This window comes from Bipolaris sorokiniana (genome assembly GCF_000338995.1).
Source record: "Bipolaris sorokiniana ND90Pr unplaced genomic scaffold COCSAscaffold_6, whole genome shotgun sequence".
In the NCBI taxonomy this organism is placed as follows: Eukaryota; Fungi; Ascomycota; class Dothideomycetes; order Pleosporales; family Pleosporaceae; genus Bipolaris; species Bipolaris sorokiniana.
This window is the reverse complement of record NW_006911900.1, coordinates 59,477-83,010: the sequence shown is the minus strand read 5'-3', so window position 1 is coordinate 83,010 and position 23,534 is coordinate 59,477. Positions and strand designations below refer to the sequence as shown.

Genomic DNA, 23,534 nt, shown 5'->3' with positions numbered 1-23,534 from the left:
ATTGTATATTTCTCCCTCTTCTCTTCTCTTCTCTTCTCCTCTCCTTTTTTCTCTCTTTTTTTTCTTTTTCTCTCTCAAGTTTTTTTTTTACATATCATTGTTGTTATGCAATGGAGGTTGGTTGGTCCCTTTGTGATATCTTGAAAACGAATTACTCACTCAAATCATGGTCATGAAAGATGAAGACGATGGATGGATGGGTTTATGTACCCACGCCGCATAAATAACAGACACACTCTTACACGCATACGTACCCATATATATATATATATGTCAATGGGAACATGTATCATTAGAAATAGAATGGAATGGCGAGTTTTTTTTCTCGTCCCTTGATTTTGAATAAACAAAAAACTGAAAAAAAACCTTTCATGTCCATTTTGTCAAGGTCTTGAAAATAGGACGTACACACACTCTCTCTCTTCCATAAGACTACTCTAGATTATATTCTCAAGCAGCAACGCGCCAAACAGGCACACGACATCATTCATCATAAACCATGACTCTACTTCTCATCCTCATCCTCTTCGTCTTCCTCTTCGTCATCCTCCTCGTCCTCCTCGTCCTCTTCTGCACCAGCCGCAATCTCCTCGTCCGCATCCTCAGCCTCTTCTTCCTCTTCTTGTACAAGCAGGTCCTCCACAGTACCACCCTCCTTCTCTAGCCTCAGATACTCATCCCATTCAGGGAACATCTCAGCATCACCCTCACCATCACCATGAGGCGGCGTACCAAGAAGCCTGGCTACCTTGCTCTTTTGCTCCTTTTCCAATGACGCCTTCCACTGCTTCACCAGCTCTGCAGTTGCGCTGGGCTTGTACGTTTGTGAAAAGAGCACAGCCTCGGCAAAGCGGCTTGTCTTGACAAGAAGATCAATGCAGGCCTGTACATCGCCAATCTGCCACAACGCAGAAAACGCCACGTTGTTTGCCGTCGCAGTCTCCGCGAGAGCGGCCAGTTCTCTTAGGCCAGTTGTGTCGCTAGTAGCGCTGTACAGAAGCAGGAGCGAACCAAGATCTTTGGCCTTGACAAAGCATTCTTGTGCCAGCTGCACATCCCAGTTGCTAAGCGCAGCGTCGCCCACCGTCTTCCACTTATGCTCCGTGTCTTGTTCCCGAGCAATCGAAACGGCTTGCTGAAGATCGCCTAGGGACAAGGCAAGGTCAAAGCGGTGTTCAGGGTCAGTGGCAACCTTAAGAGCCATTTCCTTGTATCCCTGGCCTTCCAAGAAACGCGCAATCTTGTTGTTCTGGTCCTTCGGTACCGACGGCAAAGTCTCCTCGGCAGCCTCGAGATCACCACGGAGAATGAGTGTCTGGTACTCAACGACCGCCAGAGACAAGGCAAAAGAGACGACATTGACATCCTTGTCCGCGACGTAGATCCTCGAGTCACGAGGTAGGTATCCGAGGACATAGTGTGGTGAATCAAAGTGCGAGATGGTGTATGTTTGGTCGCCCACAAGGTAGTTAAGGCGGTTTGTGCTGTTTGTGTAGATGAAGCAGTCTCCTACCCACGTACCAGTGCGAACGCTTTGATTTTTGTTAGCCGTTGCAATTCATCTACTGTGAAAGTCGACTTACCTCTCGTTGATGTCGCATACAACTTCGAAAGCAGACTCGGCACCATCCTCGTCCACCTCGCCGTTCTGCACTGCCTCGAGATAGTTCTCTCTTGAATAGCGCAAGACGTAGAAAGTGTCTTCGGTCGCCAAAGTCACGAGCTCACCACTCTCAGACCAGAACACGTTGTTGGGCTCAACTTCGATCCTTCGGACCAGAGCTCCAGAATCCCAGTCGAACAGACCAATGCCGCCCTGGCCTTTTACACCAAGGAGAACACCACCACTCAGACCATCGGCAGAGAAGCCAACGTTTAGAACACTTCGCTCCTTGAAGTTGCGGAAGATCTTGACGCTGGTGGACGATTCCCGGATGGCATAGTCTTTGTCGTGCTCTTTCGACGCCCAGCAAAAGTCCATGGCAGAACCAAACGCCTGATTACGGAGAGCGAGTGCAGTGTAAATAATGTACTCGCCATCGCCACAGACTGCCACAAAACGGCCGTTTGGCGAGTGGAGCAGAGCCTGTGGATAGAGCTCGGTCGAGCCGAGATCCTTGCTAGGAAGCGTGAGCCGTTCACCGTCCTTAAGCTGGTCACTGCCCTTGATGACGGATGTGAGAATGTCATTGTTCTTGGCCCAAAGCAGCTTTCCGCTCCCGTCCATGCTGACTGCCGGCTCCTCACGACCCATAGTAATGACGACAGCGCCATCGTCGAAACCGAGTGCAATGCCGTTCTTGCCTTTTTGGTATGACACACACCACGCGCGTTCAAGACCGTAGTTCAATGACTGCTCTAACCGGTAGGTTGAGGAATGCCAGATCTTGATCGTGCCGTCTTCTGAGCCGGAAACTATGACGGGAAGCTCCGGGTGGTAGACCGCGAAACTAACGTTGGAAGTGTGGCCCTCGAGGGTTGCAATCAATGCCTTTGTGGTGTAATCCCAGACCTTGACCGTCCGATCGTCCGAGGTAGTGAGTAGATATGGCTTGTCTGACTGAGGGTAGTAATCGATGAAGTTGACGCCTTTGGTCTCGTGCGCCTCGAGTGTGAAATTGGGTGTTGAGCTACCGAGGGACCATATTTTGACTGTCCTGTCAAGACAGGCAGAAGCAAATGTGTTGGGGTCCTTGGGGTTAATGGCAATGCCCATAACGTAGTGCTGGTGGCCAGCAAACTCTTGCACGCCTAGCATGTGTCAGCACCTGCTCTCTTTTCACTCAAAGACGAGTTTTGCACATACACTTCCATGACTTGTCCCAATCCCAGAGCTTTATTGTCATATCATCCTGTGCCTACATTAGCCTCCTCTATGTGTTTCCTTAGGGTATTACCCACACTGGCGGTCAGGACGAAAGGCTGTGTTGGATGAACGGCGATGGCGCGAATGTAGTCGGGGTGGGCCTCAAAAGATGTAACCTTTTCTGAGGTGTTGTAGTTGTATACGCGCAATTGAAAGTCATCAGAACCTGAATTGGCGCTTGTCAATTCCTCTTCTTGTGTACATGAGATGACCGTATCCTACCTGCCACTATCCAGTTCTTTCTAGCGATGAAGCGACCGGCGCGGACGGGCACGTCGGTGAGCTCGAATGTCTTGACAATCGACTGCGTAATGTACGACCAGATGTGAACATGACCTGTTTCCGTCAGCGCTGATCCATGATTGTAGGTCCAAGATTATGCATACCGCTGTACAAGGTGGTGAGGATCCATGGCTCCGTTGGGTGAAAGTCTTTGGCGGTATTTAGTGACGGTCGTTTGTTGAGAGAGTACAATTCCTACCGATGCCTGTAGCGTGTCAGTTTAATCCAAGAGCTCATGCGCATTTCAAGTCTGCTTACCCTTGACACGCTCTGAGCGCGCAAAAAGCTGCCTCTATAACGATGCCCAAGTCAACAATGGTATTTCACCATGAAAGCATTCCAATTGCGTTATGCGACGTACCTTTACGTCTAACCGCATCTTTGTAGCTCAGCTATGTTCGTTGTGGAGGGGTGGGTTATGGGAACGTGGCTTTTATAGCCAGTCCGTACAAGCGCAGGCCGAGGGCAGAAGGAGATCGAGGCGCTAGTGCTGGAGGTTGTTTGGGGTGAAGACGGGTAAAGGAGTGAGGAATAAGCGTCAGCGGGTTGCGTCGTAACTTACTGCGAGTCCGCAATGTGTTCGATGTCGGCGGAGCTGCGCCAAGACCGCGACAGGGTTCAGGTCACTATTTCCCAACGTGGCAGTTTCTGCAGACCATAGAAAGCAGACGAAATGCGCGACACGACCGCCTTTGCACGTTACACAGCATGATTGAGGTCATCTCGATATCCAGAAGAAGCAAGGCACAGCCGTCTAAAGTGAATTACAGGCTTTGGTATTAAATCGACTAATCATACACCATCTTATTACCCCGCTGGCTCATGCGCTTGTTCATCACTATCTGGTACGCCTCTGTAGTTTGTAGACTTTTCTCGATTCTCACCAAAGACTATTTACTTGGAACTGTAACCTCCCCACAAATGCCCCTCATTATCCATACATGCGCGATGCATGATAGATCCAGTGGACTCTATACCAAGTTTCGACACCGGCATACAGTTACCACCGCACCCATCCACAAATCGAACAGAGGAAAAAAACGGTCTAGCTTTTTCGAAAGCATAGACTGGTATCTTAGAAGAGAAATACAACGAAAGGGAAAAAAAATAGAAAACTATGTTGGAGTATAATCTTTAGCTTTATGACAGTGTTAACGAGAGTGTCCGAACGGTAGTGACGACAAGATAAGAGGAAATTCGAGCAGCTAGATGCAATGCAAATGCTGGCCTGAATGAGGTCGGTGCAATAGATGAATGTGGACATCTTGATAAAGTGGACAGCCGTAATGTAAATACATCAAAGGGCGTCAGACGTTGGCGGTGGCTTGCAAAGTGACAAACGTCCGGTATATGGTACAATCACTCCGCTAAGGCGTGACGTGAGAAGAGCGGCAAAAACGCCTTAGTTCCAGCCGAGAGAGTTTTCAGCCATGACGGGCGCTGAGATTTGCTGTGTCCTGATGCTGCGTCCTTGGCTGGCGCTGCTGCCTCGGCTGCCAGGCGTCATGCGACCGTTGCGGGCACCGTGCATCCAGGCAGCCGCACCGCCAGGAATGGAGCCAAAGGTGTTGCGACCCGTGCTAGGCACAGAGCTAGACCGCTGGTGGGCCATGCGCTTGTTCCTGTATCGGCGGGCAACGAAGAACATGGCCGCGCCGTAGGCGATGGCTCCAACAATGGCGCTGCTAGCAACAATGGCACTGGTTGAATTGACCTTGCGGCTGGCACCAATGTCTCCTCCCATTGCGCCGCCACCACCAGATCCACCATTAGGAGATGAAGCATCACCACCTTCGCCAGAAGAACCCCCAGCGGGACCATCGGCTGGAAGGTTACCAGCGGCAAGTGGGCACGCGGTGTTGATCAAGTTGGTCAAATCGTTGACAGTAGAGTCCTCATTGTTCCACAAAGCAGAAGCAGGGTTGCGAAGTTGAAGTGCCAGCTTAGTCTGGAGATCCTCGGGAATGGTGAACATGGCCACGGTGGTGATGAATCCAGAGTACTCCATTGTGTTGAGGGGCTTCAAGCCGTAGTTCTTGACATCGGAAATAGAGATGTTCAAAGCGTCGGCAATGGCAATAGGGAGGTAGTGGAAGATTTGCTGACCACCATCATTGGCAGAAACAAAGGGATAGTTGAGCGGCCACTTGAAGCACACTTGGCCCATGAAGGTGTTCTGTTGAATGACTGGGGGGACACCTCCGGGGGGCGCAATCATCCTTGGCAAGCTTGACGGGATGGTGCTAGCAGTAGGGCTAGCAGATGGAGTGGGCATGGAGGAGGCCTCAACGATGATGCTAGTACCTACAACCAAGGTAGTCGCGCTATCAGTTGCAGTCGCTGTAAGGGACACGATTGGCGCGGCGCTGCTGATGGAAGATGGCCTGACGGGAATGATGAGTGAGGCAGATTGAGTACGGGTAGGCGAAGGAGTCGGCAAAGGAGTCTCCGACGCGGGTACTGGTGTCGAGACCGCTGGTGTCGAGACCACTGGTGCTGAGGATACGGAACCTGTGCCAGCAGTTGGCGTAGGGAGCTCACTCTCGGTGACGTTGGTAGAGGTTTGCGGAATCAGTGTGGGCACAGCACTGCTTGCTGAGCCTGTCGGCAGTCCGGATGATACCTCTTCAGATGCTGGCACACTCAAAGACTGGCTGCTCACAGGAGGTGTGACAGTGGGGGACGCAGATGTGCCAACAGCTCCTGTGCCGGATGGACTGATACCCGAGGCCGGAGGTGTGACGCTAGCTGGAGCAGAGACAGTGGGCGTAAGGCCAGTCGAGGAGAGAACCTCGGAAGTAGGTACACCAGACGAGACAGGTGTGGAAGCTGGGACTGGCACAGATCCAGTTGGCAGAGTACCTGAGGAGGGAAACACTCCAGAAGATGGCAGGATCTCCGACGCGAAGCTTGAGGCCGAGACGGTGGGAACGACAATAGGCTCACTAGTGGGGATACCAGTACCAACAGACGAAACCAGCGAAGAAATGATTGTCGGACGCAGGCTGGCCTCGCCGGAAGTAGGCACCGGAGTGGGGGCAGTAGAAGCAAGGCCTGTACCAGAAGGCAGGATGCCTGACACATCAGGTAGAATGGACGAGCTCACAAACTGCTCTGGTTGCACAGAGCTAGTGGCAGCAGCCTCTGAGGTGGGAATGGGTCCCGAACCCAGGGGCTGAGATGGGGTTGGGGAAGCAGACCCTTGAGTGCCGAGAGCAGTAGTGATTCCGATGAAGATGCCCGAAGATGGCAGAGCTGATTCCACGCTAGAAGCGCTAGTGGGAAGAACGATAATGTCAGGGATTCCTCCAGTCGAGCCAGTGTCTGGGCTGGGCGTAGGAAGGACAACCAATGGGGTGCTAGTGGGCAGAACAATATTGTCAGGAATTCCTCCAGTCGAGCTACTATCGGGGCTGGGCGTGGGCAGAACGATCAAGGGAGTGCTAGTAGGGAGGACGATGATGTCAGGAAGCCCGCCAGTAGAGCCAACTTCTGGGCTAGGGGTGGGAAGAGCACTGGCGGGGCTGCTCGTAGGAAGCACAATGATGTCGGGGATTCCTCCAGTCGAGCCAGTATCAAGGCTAGGTGTGGGAAGAACACTGGCAGGGCTACTTGTAGGTAGGACAATGATGTCAGGAAGCCCGCCAGTTGAGCCAGCACCAGAGCTAGGCGAGGGAAGGACAATCAGTGGTGTGCTGGTAGGAAGCACAATGATGTCGGGGATTCCTCCAGTCGAGCCAGTATCAAGGCTAGGTGTGGGAAGAACACTAGCAGGGCTACTTGTAGGTAGGACAATGATGTCAGGAAGCCCGCCAGTTGAGCCAGCACCAGAGCTAGGCGAGGGAAGGACAATCAGTGGTGTGCTGGTAGGAAGCACAATAATGTCGGGAAGCCCGCCAGTAGAACCAACGTTGGAGCTAGGTGAAGATGAAGGCTCAAGAATATTCTCAGAAGCGGATGGAGTCGATCCTGGAACAATGAAAGGTCCAAGGAAGCTGGACGACTGAACGGAGGACGGCTGCGCAGAAGGGGCAGAAGATGCAGTGGGAGTCACTACTGTCTCGGGGATGCCTCCAGTAGAACCAATGCGCTGTCCAGTTGATTGAGAAGCATCCGATGGAGTGTTGGGAGTGGGCAAAACAATGACATCAGGCAATCCACCAGTCGTAGCAGTGGGGCTTAAGACGGGCGCATCGGAAGTTGGCTTCACAACATCTGACGGTTGGTCATCCGGAGTAGATGATGGGCTCGGGCTGGAAGGCGTAGGCAGCACAATGATGTCGGGAAGCAGGCCGGTAGAACCAAGGATTGGAAGAAGGGGCGTAGGCTGGGGTTCAGGCTCCGGTGATGGCTCAGGAGTGGGCTTTGGCTCGGGCTTTGGTTCAGGCGAAGGAGTTGGCTGGGGTTCAGACTCTGGAGACGGGCTGGGCTGAGGCTCAGGCTCGGGAGATGAAGTAGGCTGAACAATCACCGAGGGAAGACCGCCTGTCGAGCCAGCTGGGGATGGCTGCGATGGAGTAGGCTGAGGCTCCGGCTTCGGCGAGGGACGAGGCTGAGGCTCCGGGGATGGCGATGGAGTAGGCTGAGGAGTGGACTGACGCTCCGGCGATGGCTCAGGCGAAGGAGTTGGCTGGGGTTCAGACTCTGGAGACGGGCTGGGCTGAGGCTCAGGCTCGGGAGATGAAGTAGGCTGAACAATCACCGAGGGAAGACCGCCTGTCGAGCCAGCTGGGGATGGCTGCGATGGAATAGGCTGAGGCTCCGGTTTCGGCGAGGGACTGGGCTGAGGCTCCAGCGATGGCTCAGGAGTAGGTTGAGGTTCCGGCTTTGGCGATGGCGATGGCGACGGAGTGGGCTGGGGCTCAGGTGACGGCGACGAACTTGGCTGAGGCTCAAGTGACGGCGAGGGAGTAAACTCAGGCTCAGGCGCAGGTGACGGCGACGGTGACGGCGATGAAGCAGGCTGGGGTTCAGGCTCTGGGGACGAGCTAGGCTCCGGCTTCAGCTCTGGAGTGGGTTCAGGCTTAGGTACGGGGGATGGCGACGGCGACGGCGATGGAGTAGGCTGGGGCTCAGGCGTGGGTTGAGGCTCCGGTGACGGTGACGGACTGGGCTGCGGCGACGGCGACGGCGACGGCGACGGCGATGGAGAAAGATTGGGTGTCGAGGTGGGCACCTGCACTGAGGGAGCCGGGCTGTCGGTCGTAGACTCAGGGGCACCAGATGGAGACAAAGGTGCAGTAGAGTTTACTTGGGGCAGCGTTGGAAGAACCTCCAACGGGGCATTGGGAGTAACATCAACATCGTTTGTGTTAACGACCGGATCCGACGAAGTCGACGTTGTCGACTTGTCAGATGAGCCACGGAACAGAGTCTCAATAAAAGAGGGGAAATCAAGCTGACGCGACGAGAGCTGGCCAGAGGTGCTTTGTTCCGAGGAGGGAGATGACGATGGTGATGGTGGTGCGGTCGCGTTGACGTCGTCTCGCTTCACGTGGCGTGGAAAGTAGTATCGAGGGCGATCCTGTGCTTGTCCAGGTCCTGGTGCGGGCATGGCCTCGGCAGTGGTGAGCAGTGGGCCGGAACCAGACATGCTAGCCATGAAGAGGGCGGCCGCCCAGATAGTTGAAGATCGTGGCATATTTACGATTATGTCCCCGTGCTATGGATGATTAGGTGTCTAGCGGATGGTTAAAGGCGAAAGCCTTTAGAGCCTAAGGATTGTCAGGTCACGACGCGTGCAATTGGAGTGATTGGGAGAACGGACTGTCAGGGTTATGGTAAAACGAGTGGACTTGACGATTGTCAATGTGGGTAAAGAATGGACCTATTGTCCGTCAGCATGGTGCCTGAGGGGGACGCGACAAGGGCAGCGTCACTCACTAGACTGTCAATGCAGCTAGAATTAACGCAAAAGCACCAGCAAGTGTAGTGATGGCGTCGTCGCAATGAATCTGGAGGCTGTCGCGAAATCTATGCCGTCATGTTTGACAGTGACAGGTTCCAGAAGGCAGTCGTCACGCAGGGTCGGATGCACGGTATGGACCAGCGTCAAACCAGAGTTTGGTAGACAGGTAGTTGTCAACCGGCAACCGAGTGTGGAGCAAAGCGTCGCAGTCGTCGATCAGGGTGCGTTCGAGAACAATGACAGTGGGCGCAGAGTGGGCAGAGTGGCGATGAAGTTGCGACAAGGTGGAGTTGCTTTGTTCCTGGCTAACGGGGAGGCTTGCGCGTCTTGAATGGGTCCAGCGGGGCTGAAGCGCGCGTTGGAGTCCGGAGCTTGTGCTGGCAAAAAGGAACGAGAGCGACGGTTGGCAAGAAGCAAGGGGCTGATTACGGCGGTGCGAATGCGGGAGCAGAGGTGGGATTCAAAGGAGCGTTTGTGATTCGGAGAATCGGTGGGTGGTGAGCAAGGGAGAGAAGGGGAGAGAGAGCGTAAGGCTGCGGGCTTGTCGAAGGGGCGCCACGGGAGGGGGGTTGAAGCAACGGGTGGCTTGGTGGTGCGCGCAGTGTCGGTGGAGGAGAGAGCCCGGTGGGAATTGTCGGCTGAGGGTGAGGAAGAGTCGGCTTGGGGAGGCAGCGCGGGCGACGGGGACGGTGAAGAGGGAGAAGGAAGGGCAATGCCGGCGTCAGCAGCAGATGTCGCCCAGGTGTCGAGGCCAAAACGACGGCTGGCAGGGAAGGGACAAGCGTGGCTAACGTGTGCACCCTGCAGGAGAACCAAGGGCTCCAGCAGCTCGTGACTAGCGGTGGCTTGGGAGCTTCCAGGACGGGAAAAGGCAGGGTTTGGCAGGGTTTGGCAGGGCGGGTGTGTGCATTCGATATTCGATAGTGGCCAAATATAACGCCGCTTTGCTCGACGGGGCGTAGTCGCGTCGTCGATTGCGCTCGTCGAACGGTGGTGAAGGCTTGACAGACGCAAAATGATGAGGGCAGTAGTGTAGGTGTAGAGTTACGGGCGAGGGAGAGAGGAGGAGGAGAGGGCAGCCAGGTGCAGCGGCTGTGGCCACACGCACACGTCGCGCCCGCCTATAGCATGCTGCGTGCAAATTGCAGTCGGCGGCCACTGTTGTGCTTGTGGATGCGGATTAATTTGCATCTGGCCGGTAGAGCCCTGGTCGTGCAGACGGTTGTCGGTTGTGTGGTCAAACAGCACTAGGCAAGGGAAGAGCAACCCCGGTTCTGTCCTGGTCCCCCCCAAAGCCCAAGCCCAGGCTGGCAAGATGGGCAGAAGCGGCGGCGACGGCGACGGCGTTGGTGCTGGCGGGCGCAGAGGCCATGGCGATGATGCGACACAAAGGCTGCAAGTCTAGACACGCTCGCTGATCGTTTCTCTCTCTCCCGCCTCTGTCATGGAGGGCAGCGTCTCCAGGTGCAGGGCAGGGGCCAGGAAATACTCGGCAAGCCAGCCAATCACGGGCCAGCATCATCGAGCCCTTCATTTCGGCAAAACACGGGGCCCGCTGCTGGCGGCGAATGACGCTGATCTCTGCCCTCTCCCTCCACTCACATGTTTCTCCCCCGGCGCCCCGTCATCCAGATGCGAGCATTTCCTGGGCCATGACGGTTGGCTTGACAAGGACCATAATTACGCCCAACCTCCTGCTTCCGCCCGCTGCTGACATGGCTTGTTCTAGCTGTGTATACATTCATACGGGTCTAGTAGTATGCAGAATAGCACTCAGGTCCTCCCAACGGGTTGCACCGACATTGCTCCAACCTATGTACTGACCTACATGGAATTAGACGCAGGGTCAGGGTGCCACGCAGCCCCTTCAATAACGCCCTCCTCTCCCGCTGCCGTTCCTTGGTATCTTTTCAGTCGTCCCCCGCCTGTGCAGCCAGATAGTGCCCACGCCTGCATTAGCAGTCTTTGGTAACTGGAGCACATGGTTTTTTCCAGTCGACTATTCCTACCACTGACAAGGCCCAAGGTTCGCCCTAGGCAGGTGGGCGGTTTTGGCTTCTGCTCGCCGCTCCCAGCTTGGTGCCTTGCCCGCTTGTGCGTGGCCTGCTGTGTCGTGCGGGACATGGATCAGCCCCTGTCTGTGCCCCCCAGAGCCTGGCTATCAACCCGCGTCGGCTGCCAATGCCGGCTGATACTGCTGCTGCTACTGTTGTTGTTGCTGTTGCTGCTGCTATTGCGCACTCTGCAGGCACAGCCGTTTGCCGTCATCGGCGACAAAAAGCAACTTGTTGCACGCCGTTGTCAATTCCAATGCCGCTGCAGCATCACGTACCACTTCCGCTCCCGCCACAACTGCCGTGCTCAAGACTACATACACACCGTGTACATACTTACATAGCACACTAATCGGGCTCAGACTCAATCCTTCCCCCCGGATACAAAAGGCAGGCACCACCACCGTCACCACCCTACCATTGTACCGCGCCGCACAAACACACAGGGCTCGCGGTCCTCACAGCGCCTGCCGATCCTCTCACTCAGCCTAATTAGTCCTCATGGCACTTCCCAATTCAGTCACCTGCCTGTTGCTTTCGGTTCCCACTGCACAATCTTCTCCTTTGATAGCGTCGCGACCACAATCGCTAGCTACACCTCCAACGCTATCCAACTATTGAACTCTCTACTTAGTCCAACAACCAGATCGACATGACTCCGCTATCCATATCCGCATAAACGTTTCGATTCAGTCCTGCCATGCCCACTTCGCTTCCCTACTCATGGTCACACACACACTATGCTGCTCCTTCTTCATCACCCATAATAGTCATGCATCTTTATGCTCTTCCATTCGTCATCTCCTTTTACTCCACAGTAGCCCCGGCCCTTTTTCCCACATGCACATGCTATTGACAATACTCGTCCATACTCCTCTCGTCTAGTCCAATGCGCATCATACTTTGTTTCCTGTCAGACCCACCTCCAGACTGAGCCCCTTCGCTGCCTGTCATTGTTTGTCCATCGCCCGAGCCCTTCGAAACGCGTTCCGTGTCGCTGTCACCACCATTCCTGTGGCGCAGTCGCCCGCATGAATACAAGACTATACCCTCTGAATACTACTTTTACTCCATTGTCCCAACCTTTCCCCCCCAAAGCCCCCAATGTCAGCCTCGTATACCGTACGGCCATTTACAGTGTAGCATTCGGCCCAACCCACCTGTTCATTTACTTCTCAATGACACCCCGTCATCTCCTCGGCCTTGTCCAGCATCCCGCAACACGAGTTTCAGCCTGCCAGCGATGCGCTTACTGCCGACGCTGCCTCGCCCACATATTAGCTTTCTACCGCTTATTCACTCCCCCCAGCCCTAGAAGAAAAAACAGAGGTAATCGCGTCAGGCTCTCTTGCCAACACTCCTACCGTATGACATGTCATTAAAGCCAGCCTGTCCGCTTCCGCATCAGAAAATCCCTTGCTTTTTTCTGCATCTGTCTACTTGCGTACCATTACGTGGGCGATCCCCTTGCTTCAACGTAAACACCACCAGTCTCGAATTCATCCCAAGGCCTGTTTAATGTGACACGCTTAGCATGTACTCGATATAGACTACAGAAACAACTCTAAAAGCCGAATTCATGCCTAGTAGACTAATATTAGTATACACTGTCGTGCTCCTGGTCCGTAGAAGAAGTCTGGAAAGAAGTCGCTATGTTCTCGAACACGTGGTCTTGCTTGGCAGTATGTGAGATTTGAACAAGGAGAACAATCGACATGGTCATTCCCAGATCATTTGTGAGGTCGCTGTATTCCCTGTTGTAGTTCTTGCCAACTTTTCATACATTATCTGCATAATAAGTTGAAATAGAAATCAATATCTTGATAATGGAAGTCATGTATGTGTCAAATCTCAGTCACGTGATATGCGCCTCCCAAAAATTGAACTGATAAAACAGGTATGCAAATACAACTAATAGTAGACATGTTGAAAAATGAATTTCTCTTGAATGGGAAATGAGAAATATCAAGTTATTTATCCAGGTTGTCTTTGCTCCACGCACGTCGAAATCTTGTTGAATTATTTTGTGTATAATTTACGTCTCTTTTTTTGGAGAAAAAAATATGTCACTATCATACTTACATTGCCCAATGGAAGTTTAATGACTCTCGATCATAGGTCATGGTTACAATTCATCGCTCATTGAACCAACATTTTCCCTGTTTAACAATATACCTTTATAATATCATCTTGAATTTGTCAGATGAGCCAGCTGATAAAAGGATAGTAAAAAGCTCACTCCGCAATGTTCACTTCAAGCACCGAACAGTGAACGAGCTCAAGTTAATAAAGCTCAGTATGATGTGCTTTGGTCGCATCACTGTGTCACTTTTACCAATGCAAGAATATCGTCGGCTTTGTCATTGTGATATATACGCATCTACCCACTCTTAGAATCATACACCATGCGTATTCTCAGATCTTCTTTTTTTGTACTCCTCACCCTTACTCGCCCTTTATGTCTTCTCTGACAATATTGATTCCTATCCCACAAATATCATATAGCAACTTCATCACATCACTTCGCCTAAGAATCAATTTTCTTTGCGCCGCCCGTGTTATAACGCGTTATGACTACCAAAGTTGAAAATTCTATGCAGAGTCACATTGGCAACGGTAAGGCATATCATATCTTTTTTTTTACCGGCTCAAAAATCATAACGGAAGTCAAGATAGAGCAATGCCGCGCATTTCCATCGGATGGGATATCATACCCTGATTAACAAATGCAAAATCCGCTCCGCATCTCAGCTCTAGTACTACCACATTATTCCTCAACAATTATTCTAACCCCTCACTCACGACACCATCGCTCAAAACAATACAGCAGATATTATGGTGCGGACTGAGACATTATACGCCCCAAATAGAATAAAACGTCTCCCTGTCTAGGATACCCAAGCGAGTTATTGCATATCCTAGACAAGTGCAAGCGTACTGTAACGTCGCGAATGCGCTTGACATCATTCGGGACTCGACCACCACTGCCGATCAAATCAAGCAGACTATTGCATCACCCTCTTTGAGCACAAGTACGAACACAGCTGACAGCCGTTGCAAGACGCAGTCACATCATAGGAGGATTTCGATTGCCGATCTCTGCCAGGCTAAATGCTGGCATGCACGCACACGACGTTGCGGCTGAACCCTACAAGCGGCGAAGCTGGTTTGGTCAGATCTTCATTGACATCACAGCCACAGTCAATAAATATGCATATAGACCTGCGTCGAGTACGAGTTATAACCCTCCCCACCTCAGGAAATCGATAAAAAAAACCCACCCGCTGCTTTCCTATCGTCACAACCCTGCCGCGTCATTCCGCGAATTCGTCATCACAACACTCACCATGCGCACCATCTTCACAGTAGCAACGACGGCAACACTCTGCTCCCTCGCCTCCGCCCTGCCAACATCCAACCTCGCCCCGCGAGCAGGCGGCCCGGCAATCGTACCCATCCCTTCCACCTGCACCGTCACGTCCCTCGCTCCGCCCACCACTAGCAACAACAACAACAACCAGTCATTCCTCCCCGCCCCTGGCACCGCCGACGCCTCCCTCTACAGCGCCTACTACCCCTCCTTCTCCTCCAACAAGACACAAATGGCGCAGCAGTGCCTGCAACAATGCTACGGGTACGGCGACCACGTCGAGTGCAAGACCGCGTTTTGGGCCGAGAACGTGGTTGTGCCGTCGGGTTATTATGGGACTGAGGGGGGCTATCTGGCTACGGCTTGCTTGATGTTCGATCGGTTGTTGGGCGAGGGCGATTTTATCGGGGCACCCGAGGGGCAGGGGACCGGGGCTTTTGCTGCGACGGTGGAGTGTTGATATGATGATGGGGTATGATAGGGTATGAGATATAAGGCATGAATATGGGTTGGCGTTTTTCGGCTTTGTGAGGGTAACATGGGTTTACGAATATGGTTGAACGTACCAGGACGGCATTGGTATGAATGAATACGTAATGATTTCGCTTGCAGCGTGTTTTTTTCACTTTCAGAAGCGAAGTCCTTTTAGAATAAAACTCAATTCAAAAATCATACATGAATGATGGATAATGCGAGACGGATGAGTGCCACTTGCGGACATACTTTTGCGGGAGACCTTTGGTACATATTTTCTTTCTATGAACCCTCTTTGCTTTTTTATTCAACGAGCTTAGGGATTATATTTGATCAATCAGCTATAAGTACACTAGGTATTTGCTGTTTGCAAAGTCGAGACACCGTTCAATGATGTTTTACCTATTCATACATATACATTTTGTTTGTTTTTTCGATAACGCCAGATCGACCAGATACAAGACAAGTACATGCTTGGGAAAATTAAACTTCAACTTCATCTTCGCTGCAAGTGTGCGACCGGCTCTTCGCTATGACATTCCTTCGCTAAACTACTGTCTCATTTCGGATCACTCATTGATATTCCATGATACCATAACTTGTAACCACTCGTATCTGCAACCACAAGCAACATTGTGCTACTACTATATCGCTTGTTTCATCTCACAACTAAACTCGCTACTCGTGTTACCAAACCAATCCAACTCTCGCCCACCCCGTACCTCTAGCAAAGTACTATTCCCCATCCCACATCGTTCACCCATACCTTCCCAAATCGAAAATCTCAACCACTCGTATCACTTGTGGCAAGAAACAACGTACGACTATCATACCACTTTTCTCTTCGTATACCAACCTCCCTCCTCAGACCACTTCCAAAACTCCAAAACCAAGACCATCAAAAAAAAACAGAGCCGCAACCGTTACAAAGCCATGTAGCATTTCCTAGGTTATATACCGTACCACGGTACACATCCCGCCTAGCCTTCATCCCGTCCCGCAACTACACCTTCCTTCGGTCCCAGGTTCCTCGCGCATTTACCATCGACCAACGCCACTCGAAACGTGACATGTACCCGTCGTAGTAGAGTACTTGTAATTCTTGCGCCACTATCATACCACAAAAAAAACCCTGCGTTACTGTGGCGGCTCAAGACACAAGACTTGGAGTTAGACGACGGGGTTCCCCGACGTGACGTGACGTTCCTTATTTTAGTACATACTTACTTTACCATCTACGTAACTTGACCCAAGAAACCTTTGGAAAATAAAATAAAGAAAGACGATGGATTAGTTACGTAGACTACAGGGGAAAAGGCGGGAAAGAAAAGAGCGGTTGGAAGGCTAGGCTGGATGGGGGAGGTAGTGCCGATTTGACTTTGGGGGGGGGGTTTTTTTTGTCACGCACATGGCAACTTGGTTTGATTGCGGGTACAGCTTTGTTTGAGTAATGAGGGAAGACGGAGAGACGCGCATGGTTTGGATTGTGTGTAGAGAATGGCAAGTGTACGCGGGATGAGGGGCACCTCTCTTCTTTTCCCGCCTCGCTAAACATACCCCCACTGAAGTACTAGCCCCACCTGTGCGTGGCTAGTGTGTGTATATGTGTGTAGTAAGTAAATTGTTTTGGCCCCCAGAAGAGGATTTTTTGGGGGGACATCGGACATTTGTCGTGTCTATTTGTGTATGTGTGTGTGATGATGCTGCAGCAGTGGGGGAGTCGAGAAAGCGGCCTGCAAGTCTAAAATTATTTGTCGTGGTGGTTGTTCTTGTTGAGTGCAAGACATGTGTGTTTTTAGCTCCGCGGTGAAAGAGGCGGCAACACGTGAGCTGTGCTACTGTACATGGGAAAGTCGGGTTCGGGTACCTGTCCCGCACGTGCAGCAACAACCTACCAACTTTTACTCCCCCCCAGCCTCGACGTCTTGTCCGGCCTGCATTTCGTCCGTACTACCCTTGCTTCAAAATTATACAGAGGTTTTTCATTCCCCGATATATGACTGATATCCTTCTCTTTTTTTCCAAGAGGAAGAGAGAGAAAAAATGACCATTACCCACATACGGCAATACCCATTCGCTTGCCTGCAGCCCAAAGTCCAGCCCAAAGCCAAAACCCCACCCACGGGATACCAAAATAACTCCAGCTCCCGGACCGCAATCACCTACGTGCCCCCCCCCGCCCCACCTCGCTTGACCAGTTTTTGTAATGTACTCCACCAAGTGTACACTGTCCCAAGTATGTGGGGTCAGACAAAACAGGCGAAAGAAAGTTAGGTAAGAAAAAAATAGTACACTAGCAGTAGTATTCCGCCATTCCCCTCCCCCGAATTCAGGCTCCTGCACTCATCCCTTTGAAGCAAGAAAAGGCGAAAGAACAAAGTAAGCTTGAAGCGATGTACTGTGCCATTCCCCGATTCACATTCATGTCTCGGATCTCAAAAGTCGCCAAAAGAAGTAGAAGAAGCGAGATACAAAATAAGATACATGTACATGTGAGGCCTTATTTTTCTTCATGCTTCCCCTTTTAGCACGGGAGCTAGTACGTAGTTAGGTACTGGGGGCCCAGTCAGGGCGGGTAGAATAAGAAGAAGAAGAAGAAGAAGAAGAAGAAGGAGGAGGAGGAGGAAACCGGGAAATGCCATGTGTATAGTAAGTAGTAAGTAAGTATGTAGGCGCGACCAAGCCAGCCTAGCGCCCAACTTCACTCGTTCCCAAGCCAGCCTTTTCATTGGCGGAAATGTCCGTAGTGACGGATGTGAAAGAAAAAGAAAAGAAAGAGAAAAAAAGAGACAAGAGGCTGACGAGGCTGGTTAGAGCTTGGCCAACTTAAAAACTGACTTGGATACCTACCGGCTTTGCTGACTATTCGGCCTGCTATATCGGGATACGAGTCCGTGGCTTGCTCTAGCGCAGAAACGCAGATATGGGGGCGCCGGCGGCCGGTGCGCGGTGGAGTCGACGACGAGCGGAATGCGGTTATTTGGGATTTTTAGGGCTACCCTGGGTGCAAGGGTCACGGGTCCGTGAGAAAGGGCAGGTAGCACGCAAGAGGTACAGTAGTAGTAGTAGTAGTGGCAGTAGTCCTAGTTGGGCTAACGCGAGATATGTAGTATGTAGGTAGTGTGGAAAAAGTTAATTCTATGGCATTATGGTTTCCTATCAAACAAAAAATAACTATTTCGGCCGTAGCTGCGTCAAGGACTTGCCCGCGGTCTAAAAAGATATTTACGCTTTCCGACAAAACAAACATTTGCCTATTCTAGACAGTGGTTTTTGTTCGTTGTGAGCGAGCGAACAAGCGCCATAGTCATTGGATGTAACCTGCCCAAACCCCAGACCCCAAAGCAAAAGCGCTGCAAAAGAACAATCGTCGTGTAAGCGTGGCGAGAAGAAGGGGTATACAAGAATTGAAGTCGTGCAACAAGCGATGGTGGAAGAAAAAGACATGTCTGGCTGATCAGGAAACAGCTTCAGTCTTCACCGGTGTCGTACTCTTGAACTCGCCGTGCAGTATTTCAAGTAGTTTTCGTAGAGTATCTGAGTTTGTGCTGCGTCGACGTATGGAAGTGCCGTCCTCATCTTCGCCCTCGGCATCGTTGTCCTGTGTGAGCAGCTCAATGGTTTTCCGGAGCTTCTCGTACGCAGCGTTCAGCTCAGAGTGTGAAACTTCGAGCTTGGTGTACTTTTCGTTGAGAATGGAAAGTTGGGTTTCAAGGTCCCGTGCATGCTTTTCTTTTCGCTCACGGAAAGCGCGCTGGGCAGCACGATTTTGAGCTCGTCGGCGCTAGTGCTGGTTAGATCAGATGCTAAGTATTTTTAGAGTCAGACTTACACCAGAGGTTGTGTGTGTTCGCTCAGCTGGGGCGGGTGTGTGTACGGCTCCAAAGGTTGGCTCGACATGTTGCAATGGTCGGGGACTGCAGTATGGGCTGTCGTGGTCGGATCCAAAATCAGACGGAGTCATTGGCATGGGATACGATCCAAACTGCATGGGCTCGTCGACAATCTGAGGATAGTATGCATGCTGTATTTGGGCGGGAAACTGGTCATATGTGGAAGAAACCTTTTGAATATGAGTTTCGAAGAAGACGGCACTAGCGTGATCAACTACTTACAGGCGATCCGCTGAGGCTGGGGACTTTGGACAGCTCTGGGGGCATGTCGAATACGGTGTTCTGGTGCGGGGGAACAACATAGTTGCCCTGGGCCATCCAGTAGTCAAAGGAATGGGAATCCATTGCGGTAGTAGTTGGGTGCGCTATAAGCAATGACGAGAAGAGTGGTGGCGGTGGTGGTGGTGGTGATTAGTAGGTCTGGTAGTACGTATGGCAAGGCTAAGAGCGTGAGTAGGTACGGCGTGCGATGGCGATGTCTGTCTAGGCAAGTTGCTTATGTGGTGAAGAAGGCTTACACAACGGTGGGCAAGCTGAGATCTTATACAGGAAGCGCACGACGGGCATCGAGTGCGTCGATGTACTAGTCGGTAGAGATGGTGGCCGAGGGCTTGGACAGGGATTTGGGAAGCCCATAGCCATGACCCATGCCACCATGTCCGCTTCCAACGGCCACAGCGGAGCCTAGGCAAGTGGCGCTGAGCGAAAATACGTGCATAAGGCGAGCCTGACGCTTGCCTTTGCGTGGGACTGTCGCGATACTTTCGGCCCACACGTCCGGGGCACAGGCCAGGCGTGCAGCGGGCATCCCAAGATGTTGTTATTCTCGTCGAAGAATGGCTCGCCAGGTTGGACCACCGATTGCCGCGGGCCAGGGGCGTGCATGGAGGCGTGCGCTATGCTGGTTTGAGTGTTTGATAAAAGATTGACAGGCCTGCTGAGCTAACCCGCACATGTGCAGCACGCACGCCCGTCATTTGTGCCCGCCTTTGACAGCATCCAAAAGGTGCCTGGGCGTGTCTTTTCGAGAAGACAGGCGCTGACCATGCGTGGTAAGGTTAAGGGGGGGCGAGACAACGGTGGCGACGGGCAGTGTGTATGTAGGGAGTAGTTGGTAGATAGTAGTAGGCAGGTAGTACACCCACCCACACAAGTGGGATGGGGTGGTTTGGTGACTGGGCGGTTCGCATGCAGACCCGTGGATGGTGTCCGGGACCGTCGAGTATGGTTTGATGGTACACTAGCCAACGACAGGAGGGCCAGGTGTCGCTATCGCTGCAATGACGTACGGAGCCCGGGGTGGCCTTCAGCTCGTCTGCATGTGTTGCTTGTGGGTGAGGGGAGGGCAGGCCTATGCGTAGTGTAGTGTAGTGTAGGCCGAAGTTCGGTCGGGGTCACGTGTCGTTCACGCTAGCCACAGACAGCCACAGATGCAGCCGCCCTCCAATTCTGTCACCGCCCTTCGGCCTCGCTTGAAGACGACTCCGGCGAGCACACGGTGCCGAAAGGGCGCCTGTGTGGTGCACAGAATAGCCGGCCTCAAGCCGCTTCAAGCGGTGACTCTGCGATAACAGCCCTGCATCCTGGGGATGGACGAGCATATGCTGCGACTACACTAGTATTGGCGAGTGAGTGCTGCTGCTTGCGACCAGACCAAGGCAGGCTGTTGTGTCTTGCTGCCACTATGTCCAGAGGATATACTGCAGACAGTCGGCCGACAGTGTCTTGGTGAAAAGCACGCATTATCGCGCAAAGTTGATGGCTGGTAGCATCTGGCACACTCGATCGGTCAGAGATGGGGTGTCGAGGCTGGGGATTGGCGGGCAGACGTGACTGGCACTAGCACGTGTTGCCCTCGACTCTACCAGTCCACGTAAGCGCCATAGCCATGACTTATCAGCAACCTCTTCCATGTAACATTGCTGTAAGCGACCGCTGCCTGCCTACTCCCCCAGTGCGACTATTGTACCCTCCCACGCCACCCTCCGCCGCGCTATCGACTCATTCTCCCTCCCTCATTCTGCTCCCCAAAAGCAACACGTTGTCCCCGTTGATCGGTGCTGGCCGCTACACTTATATATACATACTTGTATACAATCGATACTACTCCCTCACAAAGGTCGCTCTCATGTGTGCCGTGGCGTACGACTTGCACACATATTTGCACCAATCTACGTGGCCGTCGAGTAGGCCACAGCCCTACCTGCGGCCTTCTGCTGCCTTCTGCTGCGACTACGCTAGACTGCTGGCTGAAAAGAGTAATTTTGCTTTGGGCAAACAAGACCGCTCCGGTGACGTACAACCCTCCATCGAGCCGTCTGGACTCTGGCCCCAGCCATTCCCCTCGCCTGGAAAGCCCATCCGCTTCCAATCCCCTTGACCAGACATGCATATGCATTGCCAGCTAGCCGCATACTGTAAAGATCATCGGCCGCTGCAGTAGGTCTACAGTGTACACATATGCCTACAGCAGCGAGACAATATGGCTATCTTATCTGATTTGCATTTCTCCCATCCACTGATTTTGTGGCCCGTGCTACCTGCAAGCAAGCCCCGACAAGATATCTCCAACCCTGCGTACACAATCGGTCCTGCAAGAAAACCACTCGACATGGCTTGCCCCGCTGCTGACACAACCCTCCTGCTGCACCGTAAAGCACCAAGCCTACCCAGCCGGCTAAACAGTCAGCAACAGCAGCAAACTCCCAAAAACACCCTATGTACCACCACATTTTAGCGACTCGTGGGGTTTGATTCTGTTCTCCCGCATTGTCGTGCACCCGCTCCGGAAACTATCGACACCACTAGTCCCAGCCCGTGAATTGTTAATGCAAGTCTTCTGCATTTATCAACACAGCCGTCTCAATAACAAGCACTGAAGGATTCCCAGCACCTGACACTTGTCTGGTAAGAACGCCTAACGACCACGAGTCGGACTGCATTTATTTTCTTCATTTCACCCCCAGCCTATCCGTCCCGCCTTATAAATATCTTAGCACAGTCCCCAATCGTCATAGCGTCGTGGGGCCGGCGCATCTCAGGGTCCAGTGCCAGGTCAATCCGGCGGACGCTAACACAGCCCTACAAAAGCACTTGGACATTGCTGCTTTTACTGACTGACACTGGTTGCTTGCTTCCGATACTCCATGACCCAGATCCATCGTACGACACAGACACAAGCCCACACCATGTGTATGCCAAGCTTTCCCATGGCATCTTGACACGCGGGGAACTCGTCGTGAGAATTGGGGGAGCAAAAGCCAGCCACCATCGGACATCCGTCGTGGTTGGATACTCCATGCATCTGTATCGGTAGACTACGCCTTGTGTATACATGAACGAATATCCTATTGTAGACTGTAGTCTGCCCTAGACGTCCCTCACTCTTTTTCGCTTGAAGCTTTCCCAACACTGGTTTCTTCTCGCCTCTTGGTAAGCTTCGCGCTCGCATCCCGCCTTCGTTATTTCCGCCTCTAGCAGCGATCCGTCCGTCACTTGTCTTTTCCTGCCAGCTGCCTCTTCCCCCCCTAAAACAAAACCACACGGGAAAGTCACTCAAACATACATATTTGCCGATTATGTCCGACCACCGTACGCGTCAACGGGACGCCTGGAAATGCTGCCTGCGGATTCCGCGTCTGCCCACAAGCTCCCAAACGCAATCTTGAGTCCACCAGGAACATGCCCTTGTAGTAAAATACCTCACTACTATCGTCATAGTAACCTCCCCCCTCCAGAATTAGTGTAGTACTATCTTACACAAAACTACACCTACGTACGTACGCATGTATCTAAACCGCCCGTGCACCCTTTCTCCCCACCCCAGTCGAAAACCCCAACCCCCCAAAAAAAAACCACCGCTCGGAACCGACCCGCAACCGAATCTTTACCTGTAGCACACCAACAACCCCATGTCAGCGACACCACGCATGCACAACTCGAGACTAAACCCATGTACTTACTTTCCCCTCGCGTAAGCAGTACCCTGCCAAGCCACCCAATCAAAACCTCTCTCTCCCTTCTTTCTTCACAAGCCACAGTTCCAAGACCAAGACCAAAGTCGGCCCAAGCTGCAGCCCAGCGAGCCAGCAACAAGCAAGGGTCTTGATACGTTATTTTCCTGACTGCAGCAAACTATGTGGTCAGTGCGTTCCTTCCATGCATCCTTCTAGACGCACCTTTTCTCTTTGCCTTTTGTGTCATTGTTGGGCGAGGGGACTGCGGGTGTGCGTGAGCCTTTGACGTCAGTACGCAGGGACATGCATGGGTGCGTGGATTTGAGCCTCGACTTTTGCTTCTTCTTGATGCGCTGACGTAGGCTTGGGTGTTCTTGGGAAGAGAAAAGCTTGGGTACGCTTGTTGCTTACTTAGATGCTTGCGTGTATGTGCTTGCGTGTGTGTGTGCTTGCGTATGTAGGTTTGGACCTTGGGGGAAGTATGGCGACGTCACTGCGTGAATTGTGCAGGGGCTTGAGGAAGGTTTGATCAGCATTTGTTCATGTCATGTGGATATAGTAGAGTGGTATGGTTAGACTTTGACTGTGCACCTTGGTCTTCTTCTCCTTCTTCTCCTTCTTCTCCTTCTTCTCCTTCTTCTCCTTCTCCCCCCTCTTCCTCCTACTCAACTACTCACTCTCTGCCGTCTTTCACAACCCCACCCCTGGTTATCCAAGCACATGTCGAGTGT

The 23,534-nt window shown here is 52.4% G+C and overlaps 9 protein-coding genes across 9 annotated transcripts; 4 read left to right on the top strand and 5 right to left on the bottom strand.

The window, feature by feature from the left end:
* Positions 1 to 78: 78 nt before the first annotated feature.
* Positions 79 to 3,527, bottom strand: COCSADRAFT_355752 (uncharacterized protein; the record flags this gene model as incomplete). The annotated part of the gene is made up of 8 exons (XM_007701054.1): positions 79 to 1,532; positions 1,584 to 2,751; positions 2,807 to 2,852; positions 2,902 to 3,032; positions 3,089 to 3,202; positions 3,253 to 3,297; positions 3,407 to 3,440; positions 3,510 to 3,527. 8 exons carry the CDS (start codon positions 3,525 to 3,527, stop codon positions 506 to 508), a joined length of 2,583 nt encoding a protein of 860 aa, XP_007699244.1. The 3' UTR covers positions 79 to 505.
* Positions 3,528 to 3,864: 337 nt separating this feature from the next.
* COCSADRAFT_312773 (uncharacterized protein) lies at positions 3,865 to 4,415 on the top strand. Its single transcript, XM_007701053.1, has one exon. The coding sequence runs from the start codon at positions 3,971 to 3,973 to the stop codon at positions 4,277 to 4,279; it is 309 nt and encodes a 102-aa protein (XP_007699243.1). The 5' UTR covers positions 3,865 to 3,970; the 3' UTR covers positions 4,280 to 4,415.
* Positions 4,416 to 4,550: 135 nt separating this feature from the next.
* COCSADRAFT_88834 (uncharacterized protein) lies at positions 4,551 to 5,366 on the bottom strand (the record flags this gene model as incomplete). Its single annotated transcript, XM_007701052.1, has 1 exon — positions 4,551 to 5,366. The coding sequence occupies one exon, from the start codon at positions 5,364 to 5,366 to the stop codon at positions 4,551 to 4,553; it is 816 nt and encodes a 271-aa protein (XP_007699242.1).
* A 73-nt stretch (positions 5,367 to 5,439) lies between these two features.
* COCSADRAFT_88082 (uncharacterized protein) lies at positions 5,440 to 6,327 on the top strand (the record flags this gene model as incomplete). Its single annotated transcript, XM_007701051.1, is given in 2 exon segments — positions 5,440 to 5,548; positions 5,564 to 6,327. The coding sequence occupies 2 exon segments, from the start codon at positions 5,440 to 5,442 to the stop codon at positions 6,325 to 6,327; spliced, it is 873 nt and encodes a 290-aa protein (XP_007699241.1).
* A 2,204-nt stretch (positions 6,328 to 8,531) lies between these two features.
* On the bottom strand, positions 8,532 to 8,789 carry COCSADRAFT_61048 (uncharacterized protein; the record flags this gene model as incomplete). Its single annotated transcript, XM_007701022.1, has 1 exon — positions 8,532 to 8,789. A coding segment is annotated over one exon (258 nt), but the record flags the coding sequence as incomplete, so codon positions are not given.
* Positions 8,790 to 13,993: 5,204 nt separating this feature from the next.
* Positions 13,994 to 15,210, top strand: COCSADRAFT_36001 (uncharacterized protein). The gene has a single exon (XM_007700885.1). The coding sequence runs from the start codon at positions 14,230 to 14,232 to the stop codon at positions 14,938 to 14,940; it is 711 nt and encodes a 236-aa protein (XP_007699075.1). The 5' UTR covers positions 13,994 to 14,229; the 3' UTR covers positions 14,941 to 15,210.
* Positions 15,211 to 18,314: 3,104 nt separating this feature from the next.
* On the bottom strand, positions 18,315 to 19,311 carry COCSADRAFT_312732 (uncharacterized protein). Its single transcript, XM_007701050.1, has 3 exons — positions 19,070 to 19,311; positions 18,787 to 19,017; positions 18,315 to 18,738 (listed from the first exon to the last, which is right to left on the bottom strand). The coding sequence occupies exons 1-3, from the start codon at positions 19,190 to 19,192 to the stop codon at positions 18,412 to 18,414; spliced, it is 681 nt and encodes a 226-aa protein (XP_007699240.1). The 5' UTR covers positions 19,193 to 19,311; the 3' UTR covers positions 18,315 to 18,411.
* A 1,424-nt stretch (positions 19,312 to 20,735) lies between these two features.
* Positions 20,736 to 21,552, top strand: COCSADRAFT_355746 (uncharacterized protein; the record flags this gene model as incomplete). Its single annotated transcript, XM_007701049.1, has 1 exon — positions 20,736 to 21,552. One exon carries the CDS (start codon positions 20,736 to 20,738, stop codon positions 21,225 to 21,227), a length of 492 nt encoding a protein of 163 aa, XP_007699239.1. The 3' UTR covers positions 21,228 to 21,552.
* A 638-nt stretch (positions 21,553 to 22,190) lies between these two features.
* Positions 22,191 to 23,050, bottom strand: COCSADRAFT_189696 (uncharacterized protein; the record flags this gene model as incomplete). The annotated part of the gene is made up of 5 exons (XM_007701048.1): positions 22,191 to 22,374; positions 22,413 to 22,578; positions 22,631 to 22,737; positions 22,810 to 22,917; positions 23,026 to 23,050. The coding sequence occupies 5 exons, from the start codon at positions 23,048 to 23,050 to the stop codon at positions 22,217 to 22,219; spliced, it is 564 nt and encodes a 187-aa protein (XP_007699238.1). The 3' UTR covers positions 22,191 to 22,216.
* Between the last annotated feature and the right edge of the window lie 484 nt (positions 23,051 to 23,534).

Bases quoted from the DNA above. Each gene is read 5' to 3' on its own strand.
- COCSADRAFT_312773 (XM_007701053.1), top strand. From the start codon at position 3,971: ATGCGCTTGTTCATCACTATCTGGTACGCCTCTGTAGTTTGTAGACTT.
- COCSADRAFT_36001 (XM_007700885.1), top strand. From the start codon at position 14,230: ATGCACGCACACGACGTTGCGGCTGAACCCTACAAGCGGCGAAGCTGG.
- COCSADRAFT_312732 (XM_007701050.1), bottom strand. From the start codon at position 19,192: ATGGATTCCCATTCCTTTGACTACTGGATGGCCCAGGGCAACTATGTT. The intron at 19,018-19,069 runs GTAAGTAGTTGA...CATATTCAAAAG, and splicing joins CCAGCCTCAGCGGATCGCCT to GTTTCTTCCACATATGACCA. The intron at 18,739-18,786 runs GTAAGTCTGACT...AACCAGCACTAG, and splicing joins GAACACACACAACCTCTGGT to CGCCGACGAGCTCAAAATCG.